An 8,791-nucleotide genomic window follows, 5' to 3' on the forward strand; every position below is an offset into this window, starting at 1 on the left:
AAACAACTCATCTCACTCATGAGTTGCAACCCCAAGTCATAAAATTGTCTCCATTAGCCATAATTAGATAATTACACCTATTTACCTTTTACAATGTTTCATTCATTTTTTTTTTTTAAAGTGTTCACTTACCCCATATACATTATAATTTATAGAGAAAACAAGCCAAACATATGACTTCTAAATTGAGGTAGATTTATTTCTAACGGTGAAAACATATATATATATAAAAAAAAAACATAAAAAATTTAATTTTTACAATAAGTGAAACAAGAATTTATTTTTACCGCAAAAAAGAAAAAAAAACTATTAATTTGAACAAGTTACTTATTATCGTCAAACAGCATCCTGAAAGCAACATAATGTCACTTAGCAATCATAGTAAATTACATAGACTAGGCAATCGGGGTTATCATTTTGGTTTTAAACACATTCTTTACGGTCTACAGGCACTGGTTTTGTAGTTGTTTTGAAGAAACCAATTATAAAGGGGGTCATACACCCGAAAAAAGAAAAAAAAAGTAATTGATCATTAATTAAAATATTAATGCAACATACATAAATATGTTTCTGTGCTTTTGCTGTCAACTGAAAATAATCCAAAATGCAATGGATCATTATTAAATGATTACAAACTATAATAGATCTGTATAAGAATCGATTCTATGGCACACACAGATATTAGTTTGTGCGATCAGAAGTGATTGGCAAATTCTGTTGAGTTGAAATTAAAGAAAATTGATTGATTGGAGGGTCTCTGCATTTTTATTTTCGATTTGATAGGCTTAATACCATCGAAAGAGCTTCTGAATGATAATATAAATGCATGTGTGGCCACCATTAAATGTGTTTCATTATTAGCGCACACTAACTATTGGAGTGATAACCCTTGTGAAAACAATCTGGTTGGAATCTGGAAGAAACACTTGACATATATACATAAATAAAACCCACAGAGGTGGGCAGCCCAGCAACCAAATGGAGGTGCCTTAAAGTGCATCTCCTGTGACATCATAGACTTTCCCTGAGAGAACCTGTCTAAGCTCCCTTTGTTCAGTGGATTTCAAACAATCGAGTGTCTGTATATAAATAAGGAGTTTTTGTAGAAGAAAATAGACTATTTACACCCTCTGCATAAAAAAATCGTTTGTTTGTTTTTTGTTTTTTTTATCCAGTGCGATCTGTCCATGGTAGTCCCTTACAAAGAGTTCGGAGAGGTGTCAGGTGAGGTGGAACTGGACAAGTCTGATGCTTCACTGCTCTCCTTTAATAATGAGCCCTTGGTGACCCCAGTAGAAAATCCTTCCTTCTCTCTTTTCTTCTGCTTCATCCTCCGGTTCTGGAACCAGATTTTCACTTGAGTCTCGTTTAGTTCTAGTGTGGCAGCGATCTCCACCCGCCTGGCCCGTGTCAAGTACTTGTTAAAGTGGAACTCCTTCTCCAGCTCCGTTAGTTGCTTGGTGGTGAAGTTGGTCCTCATGCTGTTCTGTTGGGAGGACAACCCATAATCCGCTGATTTCGCTGTTACAGAAATGGAGCAATTAGATGTACATTTTCATAACGATTTCAATAAGGATACTAGTAACTGAAACTCTTCTTATCTATGGCAAAGAAAGGTCTGCTACAGGAAAAATAGAACCATACCTGATCGAGACTCAACGTTTAGGTGGTCTCAATATTTGACTCAAAGTTCTGGTGGCCTCAATACTTGACTCAAAGTCCTGGTAGCCTCAGTACTTGACTTAAAGTTCTGGTGGCCTCAGTACTTGACTCAGTGTTCTGGTGGCCTCAATACTTGACTCAGAGTTCTGGTGGCCTCAATACTTGACTCAAAATTTTGGTGGCCCCAATACTTGACTCAAAATTCTGGTGGCCCCAATGCTTGTCTCAAAGTATTACTGGCCTCAGTACTTTAAGTCGCTGCCCTGGAACAAGGAGGGGGCTAGTAAAGTCAGAACAAAATGTCCTGGTCTGCACATGTTTCAGGTCAGAAAGGATTGAGGTCATTGTAAAAGCGTTAACAGCTAGTCAAACGACATTTTTCAAAGGGAGAGTCAATCAATGGTAGCCTACATGTTTTTGCAGTGATGCTTCCCTTTCAGTCTCCCTCTCCTAGATACTCTCTCATAATATTCGTTAGTGGCATGTATACAGATTTTTTTTTTCCAATGACCTCTTCATAGTCAAGATGATGTCATAATTTATAGTAGTAGCCAGGATAAAAACTATTAAGCTCCAGCTAGAGGCTTTCTGGTATATAGAAGTACAGCTTTACTTTCAGTCTACTCACTTTCTAATCTATTCACTGTAATATTCGTTAGTGTCATGTATAAATTATTTTTTTTTTGTGCAATGACCTCTTCATAGTCTGGACGGAGGCAGAACTTATGGGAACAACCAAGATAAAAACTATAAAGTTCTAGCTAGATAGCTCTTTGGTATAGAGCAGTGCAGCTTTACTTTCTGTCTACTCGCTTTCTAATGTATTCACTTTGTGTTAGTAGTATGCATACAGATTTTTTTTTCCAATGAGCTCTGCATAGACTTGATGAGGACATAGCTTTTTGGGAACAACCAAGATAAAAGCTAGATAACTCTCTGTTATATGTTATTATATATCAGAGCGCTATCTAGCTGGACCTTACAGTATATAGCAGTAGAGCTTTACCTTCATTCTGCTCGCTTTCTAATTTATTTATTTTGTATTAGTGGAATGCATACTGTTTTCTTCACCCTAATGAGCTCTGCATGGACTTGATGGGAACATAGCTTTTGGGAGCAACCAAGAAAAAAACTGTTAAGGCCCGACTAGATAGGTATATTCTATTATATACCAGAGAGCTGGACATTCACAGTATATAGCAGTACATCTTTAGCCCACTCATTTTCTAATTTATCCACTTTTAGTAGTATATACAGACCCCCCAATGAGCGCTGCATAGATTGATGTGAATATAGCGTTTGAGACCAACCTGAAAACTGTGGAAAGCTCTCTGGTATATAAGGTTCTCTGGTATATAAGGTTCTCTGGTATATAAGGTTCTCTGGTATATAAGGCTTTAACTTCAGTATATCACTTTTCAGGTTATCCACTTCTATGTGTTTTTAGTATTATGAATACTGTACATTTTTCCCCCAATACCCCCTTGATAGACTGAATAAAAGCAAGATTTAAAGGTAGCAATCACCTGACTGTGAAGCTCCAGCTAGCTAGCCCTCTGATATCAAGCCATAAATAAATTATAAAAGAATGGACTCTTACATGGACAGAAGACGAATTCGATTTATTCAGCTGTTTTATTATTTATTTTCCCCGACAATGCTAAATGTGTCAGGGCTACTGAGAAGATGAAATATATGAAAGGTTTATGATAGTTAAACAGTGATCTGGGCAAGGCTTGCAGCCATCAAGCAAGATGGATGAGCTGCTAATGATCCTCACCCACTTTTTACTGAACTTGAGGCCCAACCAAAAGAGAGGTAATAAGTCATGTCTCAGTGTCTTATACTCACTGGTCTTTGGTGGATTCCTCTTCACTTTCATCCAGTCGAAGGTCGGGTTAGATGATGCCTGCTCAGGCTGGCAGGAGAGGTCCTTGTCCTCGTGCAATAGGGGGGAATGGTTGGGGTAGCCCTGTAGCAAGGCTTGCTGTTCCTGACCATAGGAGTGCTGCTGGAAATGCACGTTTCCTGGCACTGCTCCACAATATCCTTCTGAGCCAGTGTTTGAAGCTGTGTTGGTCGGATAAGGCTGATTCTGGAAATAGGTCCCTTCTGCTTCTTGGCTAATGTAGACTTGGTGCCCATATCCCTGGTTGCAAGTCTGTGATGTATAACTAGGGATTGAGCTGGCATAGGCTAAATTTGCGCTTGAGGGATGAAGATGATGATGATAGCTGGGGTTCTGCTGGTGAAACTGATTGGAGACTGGACCAGATCCCCCTACAATAAAACGTCCATCACCGTTATAAATGTCACTGGTAGTGGTACCCGGGCACGCTGGATAGGTGGGTGTCCCTTGATCTAAATGGTGGTATCCTCTGGGTGAGTAGGCACTAGTCCCACGGTTACAAATTGCATAGTCCAAAAAGGAGCCCATTCTGGTATTGTCCATCTGCCAGAGATGGAGGAGGGTCAACCTGTTTCGAGGGATTTCTCCTGCCCTACAACCTTTAGGTAGTATGTCAAAGCTGTAAACTTCCATCCATAGATTGCCAGGCTTCAAACCCCTCTGTCTCTCACTGAGAAGGCACGTGATTCTCAGGGGACCAATGGCTGAGGACCTCCTGAAGCTTGTCAGATATCTGAGCCCATCCATCATGGCCCATGACATTTGCATGACAAAGAAACTTCAATCAAACCCGGCCCATCAATCTGATAACGACACTTTAGCGTCAGAATCTTTCTTCAGAGCCTCCAAAGGAAAACTTGGATTTATTCAGGACTTTTTAAGTGTTAAAGGACCTCAAGCAAAAGGGGGAAAAAGGATCTGGCAAATTGGATGAGAACTTTGTTTTAATCGAAAGAGCCTTTCTTTCTCCTCCTGATTCTCCATCTGCCAGTTTTAAAGGGATCATGCTGGCTATTTCTTTTTGTTTTATTTATTTTTGCTTTTTTTGTGTTTATTTTTTATTACTGTTCTCCTGTAATTAATAAATAAATGAACGAATAAACAAATAAATAAGATGCACATTTTCTTTTAAAGGTGCAGCAATACATTCTGACAATTGACAAGGATTTATAACATTGTGTGCAATGAAAGCCCACCAAGACCCTACAATAAGAGATTGTCCTGCTGGTAGCATGGCCATAGGGTTGTCTATAATCCATAAATCCAGTTTTCTGATGCCTTGTCTCCACTCACAAAAACACACCAGTCTAGCAGCTAAAACCAACAAATTTGGAGATAATCCTTCATCTTGGTGTCCCACTCCTAGCCCACTGGGTTGGTGGCAGGAAAGTGTCTCCTCTCCTCTTGTGTCTTTGTTAAAGGGTTAGGATTGGGAAATAAGTCTCTCCCACTCAGTTCTCCCGTTAAAAGGAAACAGTTAGGTAAGCAACATTTATTTACTTGTTACAACATGGTAGACAAGAGCATCTAACAATATGACGCCCACCCTCATTTGTAATACTTGTCAAGAAGCTGCACCAAGTCCCAGAGTCTGGGGACAGGAGTTCATGGACAACTCTGCTGGCCCCTAAATCTCTTTTAATGAACAATTTGTACTGTGCTGTGTTATAGATCCCCCAGGATCCCTGTGCTTACCCCTCCATGTGTTATATTTATGATGTTAAATGATTTTCACCGAGGTAAAGGACCACAGCACACATTTTTTTTTTTAAATGGAAATGTATTATTTGCCATTTATTAGAAATATGACATCACACAGATGCAGAGTGGGTGTTATTGGGTCATTGCTGCAAGGAAGAAATCCCCATTTCTCATCCCTGCGCAGCCCTCTACATATCTAATTAATGTTTCGGCTGGGGTTGCATAAGGGCAGTTCATTTGATTTGGATTTTAAATCAGTTATTTATTTTATTTAGCCGGGCTAATTGAATCTAGTGACTCAAAATGATCCTCTGATTACACGGGACACGAATTGTGTTACCTATAAATGATGTTTGTTTCCAACATTGGAACAAAGATCTGCATTGTGCTGTGTACAGTCAGTGTGTGTTTTAGATTGCCACTCAGGGTAATGTTTAAAAAAAAAAAAAAAAAATGTTACAGATCCTTTCAATCTTCTTGCTTCTGCTATTTCTAATGAATTGCAAGTCTTTCCTGTAATGAAATGTGTGCTATCTTCACATCTCATGCTGCTTTTTTGTATCACCAGCTGTGAAGAAGACATTTCTTGTTTTTTTTTTTGTACCATATCCTTGTGGCCAATTTGATGTTTGTAGTTTTATATTTGTAGAAAGTGTTACATTTTTTATGTATCTTCTGCTTACTGGTTACATAGTTATGTAATGTTCTTGTCTCCTGTGTAATGTGCCATCAAATCTTTATATAGAGATAAAATGACATCTGATGTTGGTACACCCATCCAAGCACTAAGCATACGCCTGACCTTTCCTATTGTCGGGTTGTGCTTTATAAAGCAGGCAAAAGGGAGTTTTGATGTGCTCATAATTAAAGGTTGAGTGGAGGCTGTGCATATTCACTTTCCAAAGAGTATGTTCAATTTGCAGACTGAATATTAGTGAATAAGATAAAGCTGTGTTCAATTTATGTACCCATTCATGTGTTAGAAAATGTCCTTTTTTTATTTCCCCTGCTTCTAATTGGGATTTAAAATGAAAACAGTTTCACCTCATTTACTATTATTCCTTTTTTTTTAAAGTGATCATACCCTCTTGCAAAGTGAACATAGGGAGCATTAACTAAAGGTAAATGGACTGTGTACTTTTGCACATGTAGTTACACTCTGCAAGTGCAGTTGCTCCAGAGCTTAGTAAATGAGGTAAAGCTTCACTTTAAAGAAAACCCAATCACATGCAAGGAAAATAAAAATCAAAAAACAAAAAAACAAACAAAAAAAAAAAAACAGCATTTTTGCTTGCATATGATTGGATGGTGGAAGTCAGCAGAGCCCTCCCTCATTTACTAAGCTCTGGAGCAACTGCATTTGTAGAAGAGCACAGTCTATTTGCCTTTAGTAAATCAACTCCTGTGCATGTTGCAGGTGCAGTTGCACTCTGCAGGGGCATTTGCTCCAGAGCTTATTAAATGAGGCGAAGTTTCACTTGGAACAAATACCCAGTCACATGCAAGGAAAAATAAGCTGCATTTTTGGTTGCACATGATTGGATGATAGAAGTCAGCAGAGCTCTCCCTCATTTACTAAGGCCCTAGCAACTGCATTTGCAGAAGTGCACAGTCTATTTGCCTTTAGTAAATAAACTCATGTGCACTTTGCAAGTGCAGTTGCACTCTGCCAGGGCATTTACTCCAGAGCTTAGTAAATGAGGTGAAACTTTACTTTCAAAGAATACCCAATCATAAGCAAGGAAAATCTAAAAAAAAAAAAACAGCATTTTTGCTTGCACATGATTGGATGATGGAAGTCAGCAGAGCTCACTCTCATTTACTAAGCCCCTAGCAACTGCATTTGCAGAAGTACACAGTCTATTTGCCTTTAGTAAATAAACTCATGTGCATTTTGCAAGTGCAGTTGCTCCAGAGCTTAGTAAATGAGGTGAAACTTTACTTTCAAAGAATACCCAATCATAAGCAAGGAAAATCTAAAAAAAAAAAAAACAGCATTTTTGCTTGCACATGATTGGATGATGGAAGTCAGCAGAGTTCACTCTCATTTACTAAGCCCCTAGCAACTGCATTTGCAGAAGTACACAGTCTATTTGCCTTTAGTAAATAAACTCATGTGCATTTTGCAAGTGCAGTTGCTCCAGAGCTTAGTAAATGAGGTGAAGCTTTACTTTCAAAGAATACCCAATCACAAGCAAGGAAAATCTAAAAAACAAACAAACAAAAAACAAAACATTTTTGGTTGCACATTATTGGATGATAGAAGTCAGCAGAGCTTCTCCTCATTTACTAAGCTCCAGAGCAAATATCCTTGCAGAGTGCAACTGCACTTGCAACATGCACATCCTATTTTCCTCTAGTAAATCATCCTCATTGACTTTGCTAGGTAAACAGCCTATACTCCTTTAATATACCAAACCCATAGACATAAGACTTTTATTCATAATCAGATATCCTGTAGTCCAAACAGTAGGATAGCCTCATATTTTAGAGATTTCCCTGGTATATTGTTGCTGTTCTAAGGTAGGGACAAATCCAAAAATGTTCCTGATATTGTTTAGCGTATTGTGGAAGTGGTCTGTGCTAAAATAGCTAAAGTAAACCAATTTAGGGAGCACCAAGGCTTCACTGATCTCTCCTGGCAGTTATAGCAATTGTCTGGGGTGTCTGCTTTGCTCTGAAGGAGGCATTTTGACCAAGCTTGTTGAGATTATGAGTTAAAACTGAACTCCAGGCTAGATAAATATTGTCTAAGTGGTATGTGTATTTTTGTATAGTTGAATCTTGGTGTGATTTGTGTATTTCTTCCAGATCTTTGCAGTGATCCAGTGTCAAACTTTGTCTCTGTGCAGGAACTTCCTGTAATAAAGACCAGTCACTGCTGTGCTCTCTTTTGTATAGGTTGACTGGTCTTGTCTCCGCCTCCTCCTGTAGTTTTTTTTACAGGCTGCTTATAGTGGGTGGAGTCAGCTGGATCCCTCCCATAGCTCTGATCTCTGTACAGACTACAGCCTAGTGATGCTGTCACTGCTAGTTTTACAAGGCAGTATCTTGGTTTGCAAAGACAGTTGGAGAACACAGAATGGATATATTATGGCTATATTGTGTCTATTGAGGAAAATATTTTAAAACATTTTTGGTGTCCAGAGTTCAGCTTTAAGAGCTGATGTCAGGTTGATAGCATGGCATGTCAACACTGCTAAGTACCCATGAGGTATTTCCCCACAATACAAATGATAATGTCCCAGTTGGGTTTCAGTATCATAAGTGGTGTACAAGTATTTAGCTTTGATTTCAGGACAGGAGAAAGCCATGTCAAAATTAGAAAAATTATTTAGGTCAAGTGAGTTAAGAGCTGATGCCAACCTGACAGCATGATATGCCAATATTGCTAAATACCCATATAGTGAAGAATTGCCACACCTTACAAATGATAATGCCCCACCCAGCTTTATATTAAAAGTAATTTCACCTTGGATCTTCAGATAGAAGCTATATCAAAATTGGAAAAAGATAGAC

General features: G+C 38.6%; 1 protein-coding gene across 1 annotated transcript; it reads right to left on the minus strand.

The window, feature by feature from the left end:
• Positions 1-292: 292 nt before the first annotated feature.
• On the minus strand, positions 293-4,577 carry HOXB1 (homeobox B1). Its single transcript, XM_077458480.1, has 2 exons — positions 3,514-4,577; positions 293-1,521 (listed from the first exon to the last, which is right to left on the minus strand). The coding sequence occupies exons 1-2, from the start codon at positions 4,337-4,339 to the stop codon at positions 1,199-1,201; spliced, it is 1,149 nt and encodes a 382-aa protein (XP_077314606.1). The 5' UTR covers positions 4,340-4,577; the 3' UTR covers positions 293-1,198.
• Positions 4,578-8,791: the final 4,214 nt, after the last annotated feature.

This window comes from Lithobates pipiens, unplaced genomic scaffold, assembly GCF_037356315.1.
Source record: "Lithobates pipiens isolate NorthernLeopardFrog02 unplaced genomic scaffold, aLitPip1_a1.2 Scaffold_28, whole genome shotgun sequence".
NCBI classification, from domain to species: Eukaryota; Metazoa; Chordata; class Amphibia; order Anura; family Ranidae; genus Lithobates; species Lithobates pipiens.

Excerpts from the sequence above, each read along its gene's own strand:
- HOXB1 (XM_077458480.1), bottom strand. The coding sequence starts at position 4,339 with ATGCAAATGTCATGGGCCATGATGGATGGGCTCAGATATCTGACAAGC. Across the intron at positions 1,522-3,513 it reads GAGGAATCCACCAAAGACCA|CGAAATCAGCGGATTATGGG; the intron begins GTGAGTATAAGA and ends TTTCTGTAACAG.